Source organism: Seriola aureovittata, chromosome 23 (genome assembly GCF_021018895.1).
Source record: "Seriola aureovittata isolate HTS-2021-v1 ecotype China chromosome 23, ASM2101889v1, whole genome shotgun sequence".
NCBI lineage: Eukaryota > Metazoa > Chordata > Actinopteri > Carangiformes > Carangidae > Seriola > Seriola aureovittata.
In genome coordinates, this window is record NC_079386.1 from 13,290,051 (window position 1) to 13,312,638 (window position 22,588).

The window sequence follows — 22,588 nt, forward strand, 5'->3', positions numbered from 1 at the left end:
GTGCTCAATTTAAGAAACGTGTTGTGCGCCATAAACGCTGCATGGCAGCACTTCTTTTGGGCTAAAATGATGAAAAAAAATACACACCGCTTCAGAAAGAAGTAAAAACCACAGACGAACAGTTTGTTTAGTTGTATCAACAGTCTTTTATTTGGCCGAACATTTCATTCATTCATTTAATAATTAATATACATGATATATACATAAGCAAACAAAGACATCCTTGTCCTTGTTTAGCCATCTTGCAGTAAAGGTTGGCAGTGCATTCTTGGCCTTTTTAACAGTGTCATTGGGTTTCTTTGCTTCGTCCTCTCTCTCTCTCACACACACACACACCCCCCCCCCCCCCCCCCACACACACACACACACACACACACAAACGCAGCATCAGTCGGGTCAGAGCCGTACGATCACGTGTTCCTTCTGCAAAAGTTCGATCCAGTTCATCCTCGTCTCAGAAGTCTCTGCTCATCTGCGCCAGTACTGAAGAGAGAACAGAGAGTTACATCAGCTGCTCACTTTTAAAGGGCCAAGAAAGCAAATCAGTGTTAAAACGTAGATGAAATTATCAATACCACGCTCAAATCTTTAAACCAATATCTTAATCTTTAATATTATTGTCTATAATTATACAAATATTAAACTGTATAAAATACATTACATTACAAGAGCTGCTGTTGAATGTTTTAGCCTGTTTATTTCAAATCACTACTGATGATCAGTTTCCAAAACACCAAGTTTTTACATGGGTAGATGTGTTTTTATACTTCTCTTACACTGGTTACAGTTCAGTTTGTTGCAGAGTGAAAATCAGCTTAGCTATATTTTAATGAGTTCTGTTATAGTGTGGTAATCTCACTTATTGGTTGCTTACTCGTCAAGATTTGAAAATGTTGTAAACTATGAGCAAACAGATGTGAATTTAAAGGTTTCTTGTACTGAAGGCGAAGTAGTTCAGCAGCATTGAGCGATTAAAACGTATGGAACACTTTGGCAAATGAGCAGCAGAGATTTAAGTATGAAGTAAATTATTCAGTAACATCAGTGTTGTACTTTTCTGCTGTGATGTGATCAGACAAACTCCCCTCAACCTTAGAATCATCTGCGTGTTCGAAGTGTGTCGTGTGTTGGTGTTCCCTCACCTGAGCAAACTTGTGTATCTGCTCGACCACAGCAGCAAACAAAGCGCCCACGCTCTCATCGATCAGACTCTGCATGTAATGAACCGCCTCCTCATCCGACAAGTCCAGTCGAAACTTATCCTGCACCTGGAGGCAAAAATATTTAACAACATAAGTGTCTGACAAAACTCATCAGTGCACTGGGCAAATTTGCACTTTGGCAGCTCTAAGTGAAAATGAGTGGGAACGACCTGAATGTCTATACCTGTGAATATTTAATGGCGGCCATAACTAACAGGTTTTCATCTCTACAACTATTTGAAGTTGGTGTCTAAATGTCTGGATTTTAAAACAAATCTTTAAAAAAAAAAAAAAAAAAAAAAAAACAAATCTCTAAATGTCTGGATTTTAACAAATGCTGTAGCAGAAATAAATTTATTCAAATAAATGTGAATTTTTTCTGTTTTAAACTCTGTGAGATTCGGAGTCTGAGTGCCCCACCACCCGTTTCCTATTCAGGTAAAGGTAACGGCAAACTTACTTTCTTAACGGTCTTGTCGGGCTCCAGAGCGATGTCAGGAATATTGGCGTCCACCATGAGAGAGAACAGATTCAGGATCAGGTTGGAGTATCTGAAGAAATGGAGGAGGGATGTTTTTTTAATTCTTTCTCTCAAGCAAGTTTGTTTCATGCTCTAATGATATAATTTGACACCAGTAGCTGCTTTAAAGAAAGGAAATCAATGTATATGTGGTGGTAAAGTAAAAATAAGTCTTAGTGCACACTCACAGTTTGAGACTAGAGTTCAACAAGAGAATAAATGACAGGAGTAATGTGTGTGTGTCTGAGCTCCCACCTCCTGAGGTGCAGGAAGGCGGTGTAGCACTGCTTCCTGAACTCCTGGTACTGCTCGCTCTGCATGCCTCCCATCCCCTCCACCATCTCTTTACTCAGCTTCATGGGTGGAGGCAGCGGTTTGGGGTCTCTGCCCAGGATGTAGCCGAAGTCGATGTGGAACAGCTTCCCTGTAGGAAGGAGAGAGGATTCTTAAAAGCTGTTCAGTGAACTTGTTTAATTACACACGGTGTGAGAGAATCAACATGTTTGCCTCACCAGTCTTCGTCAGCAGCAGATTGTCGAGATGTCTGTCTCCTACGCCCAGGATGTAGGTGATGACACAGTAACCAGCTGGAAGGACACAGTGAGAGACATCGGATCAATTCACGTGCTCTGCAGGTTGAGCAATCCAACAGACTGAGCTCAGATCTCTTACAAGTGACAAAAACACTGTCTCACCGCAGCTCTTGACGTAGGTGTCCATCACCTCGGAGCTGATGCCGTACGGTCCTTTCTCACTCGGTGCATGCTTCCTGAAGAAGCTCTGTTCAAACAAATTATGTGAGTAAAAAAGGAGAGAATGTTTTTGTCTGTCAGTTACCTGCAGTGTGACGGAGAGGGAGACCGCTCACCTGGATGTTGCCTTCAGTAGCGAGGACTTCAGCAACAGGAACAGACTGGACAAACTGCATAAAACCTGGAACAAGAAAAAAATTCTTTTGCTTTTTCTTTATTATTCTGTCGGTATCTAAAATACCTGTTGCAGTTTGTCAGATTTCCTTCAAAAAAGTAGTTTGTCAAATAAAATCTGTTTTACCGTATTTATTGTTTTTAAGAGGAGTCTGTTTTCTACCAGAGAGTAATGAGTGATCTTACCGTGCTTGGTGCTGGTGGCCAAAACTTTGTAAGGTGTCAACTTCAGGTCCAGATTCTCTTTCCTCAGAAGCTGAAGACAAAATGTACAAAAGTTTTTATTCAAATTGAATATTTTTACAGCATTTTTAAAAAAGAGTAACAGCTGTTTTCTGTTATACTGATTAAAAACGGATCTTTTGGAAATTCGGTTTTGTCAAGCCTGAGAAATAATCCTGCGGTTCAAAGATCAAAGCAGCTGCATGATCCAACACATTCACCAATTTGCCAGGTGAAATGATGTTTTTTTTTTTATAGTAGAAAGAAACCCTGTAAACTAAGATAAAAGTATTTTTTACTTTGTCCATAAGTGAGATGATCTGCAGGATGAGCTGGTCCTGTCTCAGGTCGTCTCCGTGTTTGAAGATGACTGGGTACATGGCTCCATCCTCAGCCTTGAAGATCAGCTTGGCTGGCATGAGAGCACTCTGAGACACACACACACAGACACACACAGACACACAGACAGACACACAGACAGACACACACACAGACAGACACACACACACACACACACACACACACACACACACACACACACACACACACACACACACACACACACACACACACACACACACACACACACACACACACACACACACACACACACAGACACAAACAATGCGTCACACAGATAACGGTTTTAGTCAAGACAAAGCTGAAGCTTACTGAAGATTAAAATAGACAGTCAACACAGTAAATGTCTTTTCAAATGTTCCAATAATGACAGATCATTTTCACAGATGTTTTATCAGCCAGTGATAGACTATAAACGATATAAGATCTGAGAGCCATTAACTCTACAGGTTAAGAAAAGTACCAGAGCCTTGAATCTGTATTTAAGGATCGCTCAGTCGAAGAAGTGATGAGAAAGTGACTCATGAGGACGAAGTTTCCAGTACCTTGAAGAGTGTAGCTGTCTCAGGGACGATGCCTCTGATCTTGATCTGAGGCTCCAGAGGAAGAGGAATTGGCTCGATCTCTGACAGATTCACCTTCTCGTTGTCGGCCAGCAGAGCCTGCAGCCGCTCTGTCTGCAGACACGCAGGGAGGGACGTGATGTTAACACAACTCAGCAGGATCAGAGTGTTGAGACCGACCGCCAGAGTCAATGAAATGTTCGTGTGTGATTGAGCGCTACAAACAAAGTTAGCATTGTGTGCTATAGCAGACTGTAGCAGAAACATTTGCTAATTTATTGAAACAAAAATATTAAAAAGGCTCTAATTAGCTGTCACATGTGATTGTGTATCTGTTATTACCTTCTTCTTCCGATTTCCGCTCTCCCTTTGCACAGCTTTCATCAGCTGCACCAGTCTGTCCACAAATGTCTGCTGGGCAGCCAACAGAGACCGCATCACCCTCACACTCTTATCACCCTGAAGGGAAGAAGAAGTGTCAAGATCTGAAGTGGAAGTGAGACACAGGAAGTCTGAAATGAAGATAAGTCAGTTTGATATCAGACTGCTGACCTTAAGTAAAGCCTGACTGAACCTCCTCATGACGTTCAGGTACATCTCGTGGGTCTTTGGATCTCTCTGCTGAGTGTCCTGATCCTCACACTCCACAATCACATACCTGAGAGACGCATGAACACAAACACATTCTCAGTAGTAAAAAAAAAAAAACACAAAACAAACTAAGCTGCTTTTGTTCTTCAGATCTAAAAAAAACCAACTCACCAGTACAAGTAGTTGGCAAGTGTAGAGTTCTTGCAAGCACGGGAGATGAGGAACGTACACAGGTCTTGCTACAAAGAGACACACACACAGTGTTGTTTCATCACACTCTCATCACGACAGACTAACACAAATAACACTCCTGATTTAACTTCATGAATTGATGCTTCTCCATCTGCCATAAGGGGATTTATATATTAATGCCACATTCCCCTATGGGACAATTCCTCTCATCTCTGTTTTATTTTCAGTTACAGTTTTACCTCCAGATTCTCACTGTCAGCTCCTTCCTTGGCTTTCTGTGGAGCAGAGGAGGGCCCAGATGTGCCGGACAGAATCTGGGAACTACGCAAAGAGGAAAAAGGAACCAGAATTGATTGACCTATCGCGGAACATGGTGTCTAAAAACACAGGTGAGCTTTTCCTCAAAAAGACAGTTTTAGCCTGTGAAGGTCATTCCTATTTTTTTATTTTTAGGTCATCACGGTTGCAGATTTCCAGTCCTCTGCCTCCAGCTGACAGCCCGAGGTTCTGGCCAGAGCTGTGGATCTGCCAGTAACGTCACAACACCCAAAGAGTTCATTACGGTCTCTGAAAGAACAATAATCAAATTCTGCAAAGCAGCAAATACTCTCCCGACCGGTGCGAGCGTCTGACATAAATTTAGATCCAGGCAGTTAAAAACAAAAATTGCGTGGGAGGTAGAACAAAAGTTTCAGGCCCCTCAGTGTCATTTTTAGCAACTGAACCACAAGAAAACCTCCACATGTGCTTTCCTTCTGTCAAAGCTGCTAGTAGTGATGACTTATTAATGATCCGCAGCCAGAGTAGCTCTTACTTCTCATCCAAATACAGACCTGTCCAGTGCCGAGTCATCTGAAAGTCCCTGGCTGTCTCTCTTGCTGCCTGGTTCCAGGCCTCCCTGAATATCACTGAAGTTCTCATATTTGAGCGCCTGAACCAGCTGGAGAAGATACATCAGCAAGTCCTAGAGACGGGAAATGGGATTAATTATAGTGATGGGAGTACAACAAGAGTTTCTTTCCAAAGTCGCTCTAAACCTCTTTTCTGTTCAAGTGTGAATAATTTAAAAAGTACTGAAAACAAATCTTAAATTTATGCTTTTTGTGAGTTAAGTCAAGGTCTGAAAACCCAACCCACTCATGAAAACATTTCTAAAACTTCTATTCACACGGACTGACCCCTCTCGGCCATCAACGCCTACCTCATCGTCCGCCTGCTGCAGCCTCGCCACGGCGTAGCGTCTGACCGTCGGGTTGGTGAACTGGGACGACAGCAGCTCCAGGGAGTCCTCCACATCCATGGGTCTCCACTTCCCCAGCAGCTCCAGAGCCTGCTTGGCCTCCTGGGGCAGATCCCAGTTCACACACTTGAGGAACTTTGTCAATGCCTGCAGCAAGAGGAGGAGGAAGCATTCAATGTGTGCAGGATCGTACAGAGTTACAGGCTCTAGGAGATTGTTAGAGCTAGTGATGCTCGGAGAGAAAGCTGCCAAGTTACACAGAGTTGTGTACACTTGAATATGGCAGAGACGAAACTACCAACACACCCACCTTCTCCTGTGTGGTGAGGTAGTATCTGAACTTCCACACCAGGTCCTGCTCTTCAGAGGTCAGCTGCTTGGTTGGAGGGTAGCTCACGATGATCTGTTGGTGCGAACAGACACACAGACTGATCAGTTTCAGTGATGAACACTCAATAAAAATGCAAACTTCATAGCAACTAACTGGAAGAGTGCCGTCTCAAAAATGTGTTCTGATACTCAGCTGTAAAGGCAGATCAAACATCAAGTGTTTGACAGCTTTATCTGAAAGTTAAAATGTCTCGATATCCTTCTTCTGAAAAGCAGCTTCAACTATGAAAATGACATGTATGCTTATTAACTGCTAGCTGCTCACATTGAGCTGGTCGCGTGTTGCAGCGTTGGGCTTCAGGTCGTGATCTGAGGGCCCACTGCGGAGGCTACGAGCCAGTTTGTGATGTTTGCTCTCCACAAGGTTCTCCTGTGAACAAATGTAAAGAAAACATAGGGTATACAATATATAGGGGGTGTAACCATGATACAAAATGTCCATGATCTTGTCTAAATCTGTGCACAAGTTCCTTTGTATTTTTCCAACAACATCAAAGTCATCATAAATGTGTTTGCACTCTCACCATCCCCATCTGTGGGTCAGGAACTTTGACGATGTCGCAGCTGGTGAGAACAGGTGATGTGTCGTCTCCATCCTGAATTGGGGGTCGAGTACAGTACATGAACCAGCTGATACCATCGCCAGTGTTATAATACAGAAAGTTGCCTGCTGAATAATCTAGTTAATAGGCACCTTGTTATATGCTTATAAATAAATAAATACCTTTTCATAGTAGACAATGCTATACTCCTTATCATTTGTTTTGACACGGGGGAACTCCACCATGAGGTACATGAAGTTAGAGCTGCGTTTCTCACTCTGCAGAAAAACACACATGAAGAAGACGTTTACATTAAACTCAAACGTCAACATACACTTACAACATATAAAACCGACTCCGTTAAACCATCGCACCTCGTTGATCATCTCGATCTCTCTGAAGGTCAGCCGGTCCAGCCAGTCCACCTTCACCATGTGGCCCTGTCGGTGGGCCTTCGTCAGCTGCAGGGACACAAGAGAGGAAGAAAGACGGCAGGGAAGCCAGAAAAAGAACAAGGCTTACTAAAATACAAAAAAATTATTTTAAGATACTGAGACTGAGGCTCTGTTGCAGCAGAAGTGCTCACAGTATGATGGCTGGTGTGCAAACAGCTCCACCAATCATGCACAAACTCAGTGCCAGCAGCCAATCCAGCATCTCTGGTCACACACTCAGCAGCCAATCCACTCATCAGTCAGTGTGGGTGTCGGGAATGTAAGCACACACTTGGCCATGAACAGGAAGCCCACAACTCAGCTGGTTAGAATTAGTACTCACTCTTTAAAACAACATATGAACTGGTAGCAGCCTGAGAAACAACCTTTGACGTATTAAGTCAACTGCACTCAGGATTAATAAAAAATGGAGGAATCAGTGAGTCTGTTTTAGGAATGAAATGAACAAATAAATAAATAAATAAATAAAAAGAGCCAATCCAATCAGATGATGTTAAATGAAAAATACTCCCTGATGCCCTCCTCTAAATATTCCAAAAAGCTGCAACAAGTTTACAAATATGATTTTCTTGTGTCTACATACGCATGAAATCCATGCACACACACTTACACAAAATACACTAACGTATGGCAACAGCAGAAAACTTAAAAACTGATGTGTGTGATGCTTTCGAAAACACAGCCATACTCCTTGACCAACAAGTGTTCACACCAAAACCTGATTGAAAATGTATTTGTATGGGTTTATACCACATACAGGGATTTAATATAAGAAAGAAGTATACAGAGGTCGATTTAACTTTCCTGACACAGTCTGAATTGTCCTAACGTGGTAATCCTTGTGTAAGTGCTGTGTGATACAAGTGAAAAGACGATACTGAGATTTATCTGCAAATACGTTTTGGCCAAGGCCTTGTTCACACACATACAGTACACAACACACATTCTGCATTGCCAACACTAACTCCTCCACTTGTACTCACATCACTGAGTACCTCCAGGTCAGGGCCCTGGAACAGATGATGGTTTAGACAGGGCTTTGCATCGGAGGGTTTCTCTCTTTATCCAACGCACACAATGTTTCCTTTTCACCCTCCACCCTACCTCTTTCCCTCATCCTTTCAGTCATACCCCCTCCTTCTCCTCCTCCTGCATCATTAAACTCTCCAATCTCTCTCTCCAATCCTTAACCCTGTTCTCCTGTCAACACACATATTGTACCTTGGCGAGCCTGCCCATCTGGTCCTCTGCCAGGCTGCTGCTGGTGCGTCCCGGTGTGGTGGTGGGCTCCCCTCCATCCCCCTCCACGCCCGGCCAAACCTTCAGGTCATGCATCCCTTGCCGGAACATACTAGAAGAGGACAGGAGGAGGTGTTTCAAAGTTACGTACCAGTGTATTTCCACATCTTTGCAGCTGTGAGATGAAGTCAAAGCTGATCTTTCGACCTGGTAGCAAGATGCAGTACATGTGTAACACGACGACTCACCCATATTTGCCAAATAGAGTGACAGTGGTGCCCCCCACGGGTACAGCTCTGCCAGGCCCATAGATGTCCCACACTGTGAGAGCCACCTGGGCACTTTGGGGAAGGTCTGGGTACTTGACTGGCAGCCGCAGCCACTCGTTCCAGCTGTGCAAGACAGCAGGAGAGTGAACAGAGAGAATAAAAGATAGACAGAGAGTGAGAAGACAAACTAAAAAGTCTGAGCAACTCTATTATTGAAGGGAAATTGGGAAAAATATAGGGTATATTCAGAGGAATAATTTTTGTTTGTGAAAATATTCTAAAACAGAAATGTTTTAATGGAATTTTTGGGGACATGTCAGTTATTCAGTTGATGCAACAAAGAAAAATGACGAAGAAAAAACAACTGACATGTACTTGAATAAAATTTAAAAAACCATGATGCTGAACAGCTCCAGTGAAACTCCAAAAATCTACACTGCATTACTTCTTCTAAATTGAGAATTAGTGACAACAGCTGACCAGGAGAGAAAGCACACTACTCACTTCCAACGTGTGCTGAATGCTTTATATGAGGTGCGAACAGGCAAGGCGAGAGGCTTTCCTTCAGCAAACACCTGACAGGTGACGTAGAGGTCCGAGCAGTTCTCTTGGTAGAGGCCAGAGAACCGCAGCATGGGGTCTTCAAGCAGCGCTTTGTAGCTCTTCTGCTCTCGTTTTCCTTCTAAACTGCCTCTGCAGAAGGACAGAAGAGAAAGAAAGGGAGAAAGAAATAGGTTGTTTGTTGATGTGATCAAGAGTGCTACAACTCGTCCTCTTACAAACAAATCCACATTAAGAGACTTATTCATGGTAGGTTGGTGTGTGTTTTTATACAGCGTCTTCTTACAATGTATTATTTATTGGCTGGACTTTCAGCTGATTTCATTTTCCAAAGTATTCTTATTTAAAACAGGATTGAGCAGATTAATTCATAATGAAAATAATCATTAGTCACAGCACTTTACATGACATTCATGAAAATCGACTCTTGCTGTGACACTGATGACAGCCTCATTCACATTGCCCCGGTCAGATAATAAGATTAGAGAAAAACTGTCCACAGTTCAGAGCTGCTTAATTGATTTGATCATTACTGTGCAATAATTAGACTCATGAGCTACACACATGATTTTAATAAAGACACAATTGTGCTTTCAAAATCCTCATGCTGTCTGAGTCATGGGGGAGAAAGTAAACATCCTGATAACTGGTTCAGTCAGTTGATTTCAGTTTACCGGACAGTCTGAATTCTGTTTACTTTTAATGGGTAGAATTTTATTGCGACTCTGATAAGTACATAACAAATACAGTCATTTTGCTATGAAATAAAAACCACTGCCTATTTTTGGATAGACCTTAACAAATGTGATGAGTGGCATACTTTTTTTCTAGCTGTAAGTAAGACAAGGGTTTGTCCTCTTCATTAATCAATTAATCAGTTGAGCATAAAGTGACATCTTCAAAGTACAGTTGACAAACATATAAATAAGAGAAAAGCAGCATATCCTTATATTTTGGTGTGACCAATGACAAGTCCAGTGTAACCTATCAGACAACATTAAACACACCAGACTGGGATTTGTAATGGCACATTTAGTTAAAATCCAATAGATAAACATTCTGTTATGGCAGCGTTTAAAACTTATATTAAAGTCAGTGAGACAAACATAAACTTACTTCCACACACATCACTAAAGAAATCATTACATCAGAGTACATTCATCTCCTGCGTACTCAACTTTAACCAAGTCTTCAGACTAACATGTAACGATTTACGTTATGGGAACAATGGAAGACGAGGCGCGAGACACACACACACACACACACACACACGCACGCGCGCGCACACACAAACACTCAGAGCAAACATAGCATACATCCTGTCAAGTCACAAGATAGATTAGTTAGACCGCTTGACAAAATCCGGCGCATTAAGTTGAAAACTTACATCTTAAGTTGAACGTTGATGTCCAAGTCACAGCTGTAAACATAGTTGAACTTATCAGTTTCCATCTTCCGACGGGAAAACACTAAATTTGAACCAAAAACCTGAACATGAAATCCCGGACGGTTATATGAGACTTTGAGCGGTTGGGTTTGCGACAAGGCCTCAGATCAGCACAAAACACTCCTCGCAACCCAGCTAACACACCGCCCACACGGTTAGAGACGTTTTCAGTCCGTACACGAATTTTTAACAGATAACTTTGAGCGCCTGTATTCACGGTAAAGACATTATTTTAACGGCTGTCTTGCCGGGCATGATTTGGTGTTTTTGATAGCTACATAACAACACAACAGCATCCGAAATGTACACCCAGGCTAAAGTAGTCGATTCTAGCTGCAGTAGGGCTGAGAGGACTTAGCCAGCGATCATTGTATCGTGGCTTGATCAACCAAGCTTGGTGGGGTGAAGTGGGAAGTAGGAAAGAGGCGGGGTTTCCAGCATGCTTATTAAAGGTACATTACACCCAAATTATTTCAAGTACTTCTGAGCATTATTTTAGCTATTAGCAGCTATATAAGTAAATGATGCATTTCTTTGTACGAATGGTAATGATATGTGTTTTTGCTACAAAACAACCAAGACTAAAATCGGTGACTAAAATGTAGGCTAAAACCCATATGACACACACGAAGACTGTAAGAATGGACCTCAGTCTATCTGCAACTTTGGATCAATGCTGTTTTTTTGGAAACTTTTATAACAACATTCAAATTTTCCAAGTATATATTACTACTTTTCTTCATTTCTTTATTTTATCAAATATAGTTGCTGAAAATGTTGCTTGTAGGGCTAAAGAGATTGGACAAACAATTTTGTTAATTTGAGGATACAATCCAAGCTCAAGGTCCACTTAGTACTTATACTATGAGGTTTTTCTGTAAATGTTATGCCTTGTTATACTATGTGATTTTATTCCATACCATACTATGACGTTTTTATATCATTTTATGACTTAATATACGATGATGTTTTTTTTTACGTTTTATGCCATACTATACTATGTCATTTGATGCCTTACCATACTATGACGTTTTATAACCTTTTATGACTTAATATACTATGATGTCTTTTTTGATGCTTTATGCTATACTATACTATGACGTTTTTTGGCAATTTTATGCTGTATATTATTATGTCGTTTTATTCCTTACCATACTATGACGTTTTTATGACTGTGAGGGAGCTGGCAAGCATCCCCCTCACTAAGTTGAAAAACACCACACATTGACTAATACAGGAAGTTCATTTTTGTTATGTTGTGCTTTTATTTTGGGAACCTCTACTAATCACTCTCTCTTTGAGGTCTACTTCCGGGGGGCGTGTTTTCATGGAGGGCACACATGGGAATGCAGCCGCCGGACTCAGCAGGTGTCAATTACCTTGTTAGGCTGTACCAAGTGGGCAGGAAAGAGAGAGGGGAATGGGTAGAGGGGTTTTTGTTAACTTTGGCTTTTGTTCTGTATTTCTTTAGTTTATTACGTATTTTATTTAATCTGTGTTAGGCCAAAAGTCGTTGTATCTGGTGTATGTAAATATCAGTATGGTTAAATTGTAAATAGGTATTCTAAATGTATGGTGGTAGTGTTTAGGGTCCCTTCACTATGTAATGTTTGAGACTATGGGTAGTTATGCCAGGTGGGAAAGCAGGGTAGTGTGTCAGAGAAGGGGGGTCAGGTTGAATGTCACCTTTGTTGCGGCCATCCACTGCGCCCTGCAACACCAGCCAGACTGCTTTTGTTGTCAAGTCATTCTGCTACATATATGTAAGAGCTGTTGGACTTTTTTTGTAATTTGCCTATGGTCACCAGTCAACCAAAATCAGAGCTCTGAGACAAATCCTTGTGTGACTGATGCTGTTCTCCATCACGCTTGCACCTCAATCCTGCTGGCCTTCATCCTGGTTGTAAGGGTTCACCACCATCCAAACCTTACAATGACCTTTTATGCCTTAATATACTATGATGTTTTTTTTTGACATTTTATGCCATACTATACTATGACGTTTATTGGTAATTTTATGCATTACTTTGCTATGTCGTTTTCATTCTTACCACAATATGACGTCTTTATGACCCTTTATGTCTTAATATACTGACGTTTTTTCGACAGTTCTATTCCTTCCTAGAATAACATGTATTTATGCCATTATGCCATTTTTATATACACATGTATATGACATATGTGTCCCTAAATTAAGACTTAAGTTACCATGAGTCACCTATAAGAGGATACATTATTATGACATATATATACATTCTCTGTTTATATGAAGGTATAAGTTCATAACATACATGAAATAATCACAGTAAAATGTAACTTTATTACAACACAGTTTTTTACATACATAAGCTACACTTTAAATACATAAATGATTTAACTTATACATACATGTATGTCATATATGGAAATTCAATACAACATTTGCGCATGGGAATTTGTGAATGTAAATTCAGATCTCATATGCTAAACTGTTTAGTTGACAGTATTGAAAAGCTAGTCTCTTTGTTTTGGAGGAGTGGCGGGGTTGTTGTTTCCCTGGTCCCTACCAATGTTGCTACACCCTTGCTGTGGTTACACTCCGGCACTCAGGTAATGTTATACTACAGATTTAGAAAACTGTGTTGTATAGTGCATGTTTAGGATGAATTCATTGCTGAAATTAACAGAAATTACAGAAATGAAGAAAAAAATATAAATTTTTGCACCATGCGTTTACTAACCTTTTAGGGTGCAATTTTTCTAAATGGAAGATAATCAACATGACACAACAGAGAAGAACAGTCTTTTTTAATTAAAGATTCAACATGCCAAGTATGATTATTTCATGACGACAGTCTTGAGAACTTTCTTCAGAACAGTCTCCCCCGTTAAAATGCACTTGTCACCAATTAAGTGCATGTCCGTGAAGGGCAGCAGGCGTGTGACAGGAAAATCGTCATCTTTTGTTTTGATGAGATCCTCCCTTTTCATCAATGCTGACGACACCTAGTTGACAAATCAGGGTGTGAACTCTTTGTCATTGTATTGTAGGGGACGTACAGGGTCTGGAGAACGCACCCTAGCCGAACTTAAAGAAGAGCAATAAGTAGAAATAGTAAATAAATAAAGCAAATAAGTGAGTAAGGAAATTGAATTTTGAAATGTCCAATGCTTCCATCAGGCCTTTATAATAACGTGTTTATTCATTTTAATGACAACTTGAACTGCAACAAGTCTTACAGAAAAAAGTGAGCAGCTTGAGCGAGGCAAGTGTGAGTCATACAACTGAATGAAGAAGCATCCCTGACTGATGAGCGAAACCTATCAACACTCTCCGACTACTGTGGAGGTATCAGAGAAAAGGCACGTAAGACACCACGTTATGGGGCCCCGGGGCCTCCTGTGAGAGGTTTGAGAGGATTTTTCCTATGATCTTGCAGATCAGACTGCAGATAGCAAACAAGTGGAAGAAGATGAGCTAATGTTTTGTTGGCCCAGGGAGTGATATTGTGCTACATTTTCAGGCCGGGTCATGTTTTGTATGTTTTAAATGTTCCTTTTTTTTTTCCAGGAATGAATGTGAGAATGGACACAAAGAGTACACAGAAATGCACATACCTTCACAACACAAGAATAGAGCTTTGAGGCCAAAACTGATATCCAGGATTTAAAAAAACTCAAATGCCAGCATATAGGCTACGTCATGTACTTTAAACCATCTCTTTTGATAAATGAGTTGTGAAAAATGTACTCAAAAAAGGGGAAGACACTGTTACATAAACATAAATGTAATTAAATATTGGTTTGACAAAGTCCTTTTACTTGGTTTTTCCAGTGTTTTCGTCTCCATCTTATGACCTTCATCAACAGATGAAGATGATTATTTCTGATACTTCTGAAACCTCTGGAAAAAACAACTAAGTGGACCTCGTGATAAGAATTTTGGTCAAATTTAAAGTTAAGATTGATACAACTGTCTTTCCTTTAAATAAAAGTTAACACTATAGCCACCAATGTGTAAAAACTATAATTTTCCATTTAATGGGGTGAGGGGGATTAAATGAAAAAGTTGGTCCATTTCTTGGCGGGGACAGGTGACTTACTGGTATATAACTCCCTGTAAAATGTCAAATTGTCATTTTTACACTTTTTTGTAGTGTCTGTTTTTGTACAGATTAAACTAATGAGATATAAATTGTACATTATGAGCTTTAGATGTGCAGGTGGGTGGATTTAGTTGCCTTTGGATAGAGCCAGACTATAAATGCCAATACAAATAAACTCATAAAAAGCCAATATTCTTAGTCTTCCTCTAAGAAAATTGAAAGTGTTGTTTCTGCATTTATTTTTCCATGGTACTCTGCATGTCCATCTTTCCTTTGATGTTGGACAGGAGCTGCATTGGGTCACAGAATATGTCACATTAATAAAAGCAATATTGCAGAGGTAGACAGGATGAGAGGTTACAGAGGACGCTGCAGTGATGTGGTTGTGTGTTTGTGTGCGTATCGTACACTGTATGTGTACAGAGAAATGGGTAACGGGTTAAAGGAAAAAGTATCTTAGCGAGGTTTTGGGCTCCAGTGCTCCATGACATAGATTCAACTAGTTTCTCAAACTCTACTGGAGGTCTGAACATGATTGTTCCGAAAGATATTCCCTCACTGGATATCTGATGATGGTGTTACACACCAAACCATGTGCTCTGTATGGAAGCATCTGTATTCATTTATTGAGGCGCGTCCTTCAATTTTTCACCTATCTGTACATTTATACAGATGAGGGTGTCTTAGTAACTATAGCAACACACTGTACGAAACAGTCTATGTTAAAAGTACCCTGCAGTAGATTTACATTTTGACAAGATTTGGTTTATTTATCCTAGTATATTAAATATATATAATAGTATATATAAGTGTTATTATGGATAAATATTTAGACACGTGTTTTACATGTGTATTAGTCACATCTTAAGTTGCTGGACAGCAGCCTGGCCTACAAAACCATGAGAGGTTGAATGGTTATGAATCATGTTTGATAATTCCATCCCTCTTACCCTCCTCTCTCTCTTCCTCCTCCTCCTCCTCTCCTTGGACGTCACCTCTCTCTCTCCCCCCTGCCCTCCATCTCACCTCTCTCCTACCCTTCCCTCTCTTAGTCACCACATGGATGTGTCATTGTTTCTATCACTTTAGAGGTTCATGCCCGCTGAAGCGCAGCGAGGTGATCTCTGGAGTGCCAAAACAGTGCCAAGACACAAGATTCCCTCCTCTTTACCCCTCCACCTCCCTCCACAAAAACCACCACCACCTCATTCCCAGTGGATGGCACCGCTGACGCCTTCCACAGCCAGGCCTGTGGGCCACATGACGGCGATAACCACACCTCCACGCCGTGGTCGTAAAGCCTCAGGATGTATAAATGAGGGTGCAGAGGGAGAAGAGGAATCAGAGGCTGACCAGACCAGATGAAGATGGAGATTGCCGGCATTAACTGGGTGCTTGCAGCTGCAGGGTTTCTTCTGTGGACCAGCGGTGGCTCTGCTGCACCCATGGAGTGCCACTTCAACTCCAGAGGTGAGACCCTAAGCTTTTTTAATCTCGTTTGGTTATCAGTACTTCAAAATTAAACATAGATCTCCATTCATTAAAGAAAAAGTTAATTTTTCCTGACTGCCACGTGTTGTTCCAGCACTGTGTGTGTTCGAGGGGAGACACTACTCACTGGGTGAAACCTGGATGGACAACGCTTGTATGCAGTGCACCTGTCTGCACCCTGTCGGTGTCGGTTGCTGTGAGACGTGAGTACACAAACCTCCTGTGTGGTTTGGTGTCCAGATGCTGACAGTTATTATTCTGCAGTGAGCGTCGGAGAGACTGAACAAAGTAGCAGAAGTTACCTCATGAAAGTGGATTTAACTTGATGTGAAAATCTGGGTCGCAGTGTATTGCATTCGACAGTGGTGGAAAAGTATTTAGGGCCTTCATTTAAGTAAAAGTAGGAAAACTACAATGTAAAAATTCTACTTTAATCAAATGAAAGAACAGAGATAATAGCAGTAAATCATACTTAAAAGTTAAAACAGACTCTTTCCAAATGTTTTACAGTACTATTGTGTTATTATCACTGAGTTTAATGTTATAACTGCTTGAGGCTCCGTTGAACTATTGTACATACTGTTGGGATGTTTTCAAACACATCTGGAATAATAATAATATCATATTTTATCATTTATTTTTACAATACATTGTATTTGAAAATCTTAATCTAGAATTAAAGAATGAACTATAGCTGTAGATACTTTCCACCTCTGGCATTAAGGTCTCAAGAACATTTTCTATGCTTTTGTTCAGGCTCCTTTCTTCAATATGTTGTCAAGACTCGACTGTTATGGAAAATTAACACCATAGCCACCTCCAGCAGTCATTGTTGATTTTCCTGTGTGTAGTGATACTGCTGAACCAGCACAAGAGACCAAGTGAAATAGTGTCAGGAGTTTACAATCCACATCAAGAAGAACAGAGTGGAGAGTGCAAAGAAAAGTGTTTTCTTTTTAAAGCCATAAATAAACCTGAAAAACAAATCTTCTCCTTTACCTTCATCGACATCCAGGGTGCATCGGCCGGTGGATTTCCCTGCGTGGTGTGAGGTGCGGGTGGAGCCGGTGTCCTGCAAAGTTTCTCTGGTGCAGGCAGCCGATCCCCGCCTGCCCTGCTCCCCGGGTGAGGACTTCAAGGACCCCAGCCATGGATCTCTTCAGCTGCAGCAACAGCTGGAGGGGTAGAAAGCCACTAGACCGACGACTAATCTGTTCGATATGTTTGCCAGTGAACCCAATACTCACTACAGTTAAACCACAGTAACTACTATTGTCATATACATACTGTACATATATAAAACATTAACAGCATGTGTACGTTTCTATGTTGTATTATCAATGAAGGAAATGTTAGTGCTATTTGTCTGTGAAAGTATATTTAAGTAAAACTGCAGTATTTCCCATCACAGAATTGTAGGAAAGTGAACACCAAATGATGAACCATGTAAACAAATTTAGGAAATTTAAATCTTCTTTTTCAGAATTAGTTTGATATTAGTTATTATAGTAAGCAGTTGGTCTGCCTATGGCAGATTAACTTTATTCTAATACAGATTGTGTGGGGAGTTTTTCATGCCAAAGATTGTCTGTAAAGAAAATTGTTTTTGGAGAATTTTACATCAAGCCAAATGCCATATCTCTAATTAATCCAGTAATGACTTGGTGTAAATATAAACATATACATGCATTAATATATACAACAAATTCTATTGAATTTTACCTGTTTTCTGCTGTAACTCATTTAACCTCTAAATAAAATTCTTGTTTACAAAGAGAAATGATTCAGTAAAGTAACAGATGAGTCCCTCACATAAAATTGATCAAATTTAAAGCACGCTTTTAATTAATTTCTCTCTTGTAGTATTTACACCTCAGTACAGTCTTTGCTCAAGATGAAAGAAAGACAGTTTAACAGTAAAAATATCTTGGATAAGAAAGAGTTGTCACATAAAATAAGAAATATCAAGTGTGCAAGTACATAACAGAGTCAAAAAAGAAATAAATACAGAAATGCACAGCAGTCACAGAGACAGTTGCACTTCACACAGTCAATGTGAGTCAGTCTTCCTAAAGAAAATATGTATTCAAAGTTAGGATGCATCAAAAAATGCATAAGACAAAGGCAAAATATAGGTTTGCATACTTAACACATGGAATCCATCACTGGCTTTGCATAAACAACAAAAATAGATTCTTTGTTCCTGAAATGTGCGTCTGTGCAAACATTTCTCATCTGGAAAGGAAAAAAAACTGTCTCTCTCTCTCCCTCTCACAAACATACACTCACACACACAAGACCATGCACACATCTGTCGATACCCTTAGAAACACAATATTAACACCTGATCATCTCATGGTCACAGTCTCAGAGTCAAATATTAATGCTGTTCGTCCCTGTAAACTGAGACATGTAGGATGCCAAGGCCGGGTTGGTGGGCAGGACTTTGATCGGCAGATCCCAGCTGAAGGTATCTACATCGACATGTTCTGCCCCTGACCAAACTGTGACCTCTGATTGGTTCTGCAGGACGGTGGGTGGTTCCATAGGCTCCCGGGCGGTCACGAATTCGAAGTGCAGGCGCCACCTTAGAGATACTGTAGAAACAGGCAAGGGTTTGGGTGTTGAGTTATGTAACAGTTTGACTTTATTCTGCATATTATGGCTTGATGCTCAGGTGAGCATCTGACAAAGATAAAAGCACGTATATAAACCTAAATAACCTCCTAAATGTTGTTAGTAAAATATGCAAAAACTTTATTTGGTTTATTGAGTAACTTTTAAAGCGGAATTCTTTCAGGAGATGAATTAGATGCCTGAGACTTTACTGTTCATGAAAAACAAACAAGTTGAATCCATTTCTTTTCTAAAAATACTCTTATAAAAATCAGGTTTTGGATTTTGGAGGCAGAATTTTTTTTACCTTCATGTTGGCCAGCTACCTATCTTTTTCTTTTCCATCTTTTTCCAGCACATTGCTGTTTCTTGGTGCATTACCACATGAAAGAAAATCAGGAATGTGTAGGATGTCATCCACATACTTGTGTGTGTGTGTGCACAAAATAAGAAATAAAAACTGGGACCTCCCTTTAGAGATATTCTATAGAGCTTCTAGTATTAAGAGACTCCAGGGGGTACCTTTAACTAAAGAGGGACATCTCTGTTAATATCTGTTAATATCTCTGTTATAATATTCTATCTCTGATGTGTACACTGATTTACGAAGACGTTGTAGTGGAGTCATAGATTTCATGTTTGAACATAACTGCAATCATGGAAACAAAAAAAAACTGCCAGAAATTTGATGTCTGAGAAATAGATAAATACTTGAGTCACATTTGACTCAAGTAATGAGTCACACATGTTTCAGCCAACTGACCTATGTCTGTGCTGAAACCCGGTGTGACATTGAGCGGGATGGGGAGGGAGAAGTGGCTGGAGGCAGTGTGGAGGCAGGACTCCAGGTGTCGCCCGTGTCCGGTCACACTGACGGCCTGGCCGGGACGCCGCTGGTACGGCTGCTGGATCTCCTCCTCACTCTGGAGGCTCACTGAATACTGGAAGACACATACACGGGAGAACTGGAAGTCACAATTCATGCACTGATTAAATAGAAAAATTTTATGTTGTACAAAAGCTGTGAGCAGCAGTGTACAAATAAAAGAAACATAAAGACACCTGTAAACAAGGGATGTCACCCTCTGAGAAGTTGAATGTGCCGACGATGTCCTCCCCAAGTCTGTAAACAATCTTGAAGATGCAGAACTTTGCCACTTTCCCTCGCATGTTGGTGATATTGAACATGTCTGACGAAAACAGAATCCCACCAGTCAAAGCCAATTAGGGGAAATTGCAAATAAGAATCAGACTGTTTGTGTCTAGTTCACATTTTATCTAATCATAGTGTAGCGCATACTGTGTGAAATTACAATTGTCCTTTTGTCATCCATTTTTTCATGTGCACGTGTCAATAAAGACATAAGATGTAACAGTAAAGCTACAAGGCCAATATGGTTTGTCCTGCTGTTAACTTTTTTATTCCTTTGGATGATTACAAATGTAAAACATTTCACACACAAACATGAAAACATTTATCTCGAACATAATAAAATACCAACGATAAGTAGCAAAATATCATCTCACTGTGAGGAGGCTGTTCACACTATAGCAGGGAGACAAAGAATCTGACTCACGTGGGCAGCGTCTTGATGTGGTGGCCATCAGCATGTCCAGTGCTCTCTCCAAAGGCCGAGCATCCCTGCGGCTTGCTTCTTCTTCTTCTAGGAATGGGTTAGAGGGGGAAACCTCCTCATCCTGGGGAAATGGAGGCTCTGGCATGCCTACAGATCACAAGGGAAAATATTAGACATTACATGTACACAATACGATAGAAGTCACATGGTGAGACTGTTGTCTTTATTTTCCCTGATCAAAGACAGTGGTAAATCAGAAAATAAACCGTTCCTTTTCCCTTAGTGCAAACCTTTCTAGAATAAACCAGTAATTCTTAACCAGCATTTGACTGTTAGTTTCCCTAATTCTATTCTTCGCCAACAATTATTGTAAAATGAAAAGTAAACATTTTATCACTCATGTGGTGTCAAAGTATGAGTGACATAGATCATTAGCACTGAAAGCTTTACAGTGCAAAATACAACCATTTGATGTTAAGTGATCCCGAGTCATCTCACCCTGCAGAACCAGCACTCTGAAGGGAACTCGGAGGAGTTTGATGGGAGAGTTGACTCTCTGGCAGCCGATGGTCAGTTTGTAGACGTATTTCACTGACTGACCACGGAAACTAGGAGGACCATCTATGGGTACGAGCTCACTGTATGAATCTGTGATAGAGTGAATCACAAACACAAAGATATATGTTCATTTGTAAATGCTGCATAGCCATTTGGGAAAAAATAATGGATGTTTAAAATTTGAAATGCCATCTGGTCTGTGCAGAGGTTGCACTGAGGTACAGCTCTAATCTTTTGAATGTTATTTTGTCACCAACTTGTGGCACTCACGCTCAATTTAAACTTTGATTTTTGTGAATCCACATGTTTTTCACATATGCAAACACTTACAGGTTTTGCTCTCCCCAGGGTCCAGGCGCAGGTCACAGAATAGTATCTTAGGTGGTGTGTCCAGCACACACTGCCCTCGCTCTCCTATAGAAGTTAAGAATTAGTGTTGTGGAGATTTGAGGCATATTACACATAAAGCCAGAAGGCTAGTAAAATAAGGCGAATAATATCCAGATCCTTCTAAATCTTTGTCTGAAACTTTGCTGTACTTTACTTTGCTTAATGTAATTGTACTTCTATGCATGTTTAAAATAGTCAATAATGATTATTAGTTCTGCTCATCTCAGATTCCATCTTCTCTTCCCACTGACCTCTGCTTGGAATAAGCACTGTGTCGCTTTCCGCCTGGACATCCTGTTTGTTCCCCTGGGCCGGAAGGGCCACCCTGTTCTCACTGGCATGAAACTGACAGTGAATCTGGGCGCTGGCCCATGCCAGCATCTCACTGGAATACAGTTGGAAAACAAGGGGTTACACAAAGGCATTCATTGTCTTTCCCTATATACACATATATCATAGCAAACTCAGAGACAGACGCTGGCATGTTTTAACCCCACATCTGAAGGTCTGTGATCAGTGAAGAGGTGAAAGGAGTACAATCCTACCTGCTAGCAGAGGTGGAGAGATGGGACATTGGGTTGGTGAATGTTATGAGACACTCCATGAGCTCCCCGGCCAGAAACACGGGGCCTCGGGCCATGGAAGCCACCACCTCGATCATCTGTAATGTTAGAAAACGACAAAGCTTCGTTACCAAGTTGAGAATACGAAGACAAATGTAGATAACAATGCGCATTGCAATCTGAAATGTTTTGTTTGGTTACTCCAGCTAGATAATACCAAAGTGTTGTATGACTGTAGACAGAAGTTAACTTATTTGGCCCAGCTTGCTAATAGCTTGTTTTCAGGATAATTTAAAGACATACCTTGACCTCAAACGACACTGCAGCAAAAAAAATACGTTGTCTTCTCCCGAGGCACACCTAAATGTACGTCTCAAATAAAACAAGTCAATATTTGACCGTATTTCCAGGAGAATCGACCATATATTATCTAGTTAGCCACCATTCCAACTACAGTAAACAAAAAATAATGTAGATTCTATATCCGCTGCTTGCCGACAAATCACGAACCCCGGGAAAACAAAACTGCAAAAAAAATAAAAATATATATCAACCAACATGTATTTTCTTTGAGAGTAAGTTCCGCTTA

The 22,588-nt window shown here is 40.7% G+C and overlaps 3 protein-coding genes across 4 annotated transcripts; 1 reads left to right on the plus strand and 2 right to left on the minus strand.

Annotated features, from left to right (window-relative positions):
- Nucleotides 1-122: 122 nt before the first annotated feature.
- pik3c3 (phosphatidylinositol 3-kinase, catalytic subunit type 3) lies at nucleotides 123-11,038 on the minus strand. Of its 2 annotated transcripts, XM_056368705.1 has the most exons (26): nucleotides 10,660-11,038; nucleotides 9,216-9,404; nucleotides 8,691-8,834; nucleotides 8,425-8,554; nucleotides 8,187-8,213; nucleotides 7,123-7,209; nucleotides 6,931-7,026; nucleotides 6,731-6,802; nucleotides 6,472-6,576; nucleotides 6,127-6,219; nucleotides 5,778-5,963; nucleotides 5,410-5,540; nucleotides 4,816-4,897; nucleotides 4,556-4,623; nucleotides 4,346-4,451; nucleotides 4,136-4,252; nucleotides 3,776-3,907; nucleotides 3,170-3,298; nucleotides 2,835-2,904; nucleotides 2,591-2,655; nucleotides 2,418-2,502; nucleotides 2,235-2,309; nucleotides 1,978-2,146; nucleotides 1,663-1,753; nucleotides 1,143-1,268; nucleotides 123-483 (listed from the first exon to the last, which is right to left on the minus strand). In XM_056368705.1, exons 1-26 carry the CDS (start codon nucleotides 10,722-10,724, stop codon nucleotides 469-471), a joined length of 2,655 nt encoding a protein of 884 aa, XP_056224680.1. In that variant the 5' UTR covers nucleotides 10,725-11,038; the 3' UTR covers nucleotides 123-468. The 2 variants fall into 2 exon arrangements, with proteins under 2 accessions (XP_056224680.1, XP_056224681.1); XM_056368706.1 differs by lacking the exon at nucleotides 8,187-8,213.
- A 5,073-nt stretch (nucleotides 11,039-16,111) lies between these two features.
- On the plus strand, nucleotides 16,112-18,015 carry msmp1 (microseminoprotein, prostate associated 1). Its single transcript, XM_056369223.1, is given in 3 exon segments — nucleotides 16,112-16,274; nucleotides 16,390-16,498; nucleotides 17,311-18,015. Coding segments are annotated over 3 exon segments (444 nt in total). The 3' UTR covers nucleotides 17,483-18,015.
- A 102-nt stretch (nucleotides 18,016-18,117) lies between these two features.
- Nucleotides 18,118-22,456, minus strand: rgp1 (GP1 homolog, RAB6A GEF complex partner 1). Its single transcript, XM_056369222.1, has 9 exons — nucleotides 22,303-22,456; nucleotides 21,982-22,097; nucleotides 21,688-21,821; nucleotides 21,377-21,460; nucleotides 20,987-21,136; nucleotides 20,489-20,635; nucleotides 19,974-20,101; nucleotides 19,675-19,852; nucleotides 18,118-18,892 (listed from the first exon to the last, which is right to left on the minus strand). The coding sequence occupies exons 2-9, from the start codon at nucleotides 22,095-22,097 to the stop codon at nucleotides 18,669-18,671; spliced, it is 1,161 nt and encodes a 386-aa protein (XP_056225197.1). The 5' UTR covers nucleotides 22,303-22,456; the 3' UTR covers nucleotides 18,118-18,668.
- Between the last annotated feature and the right edge of the window lie 132 nt (nucleotides 22,457-22,588).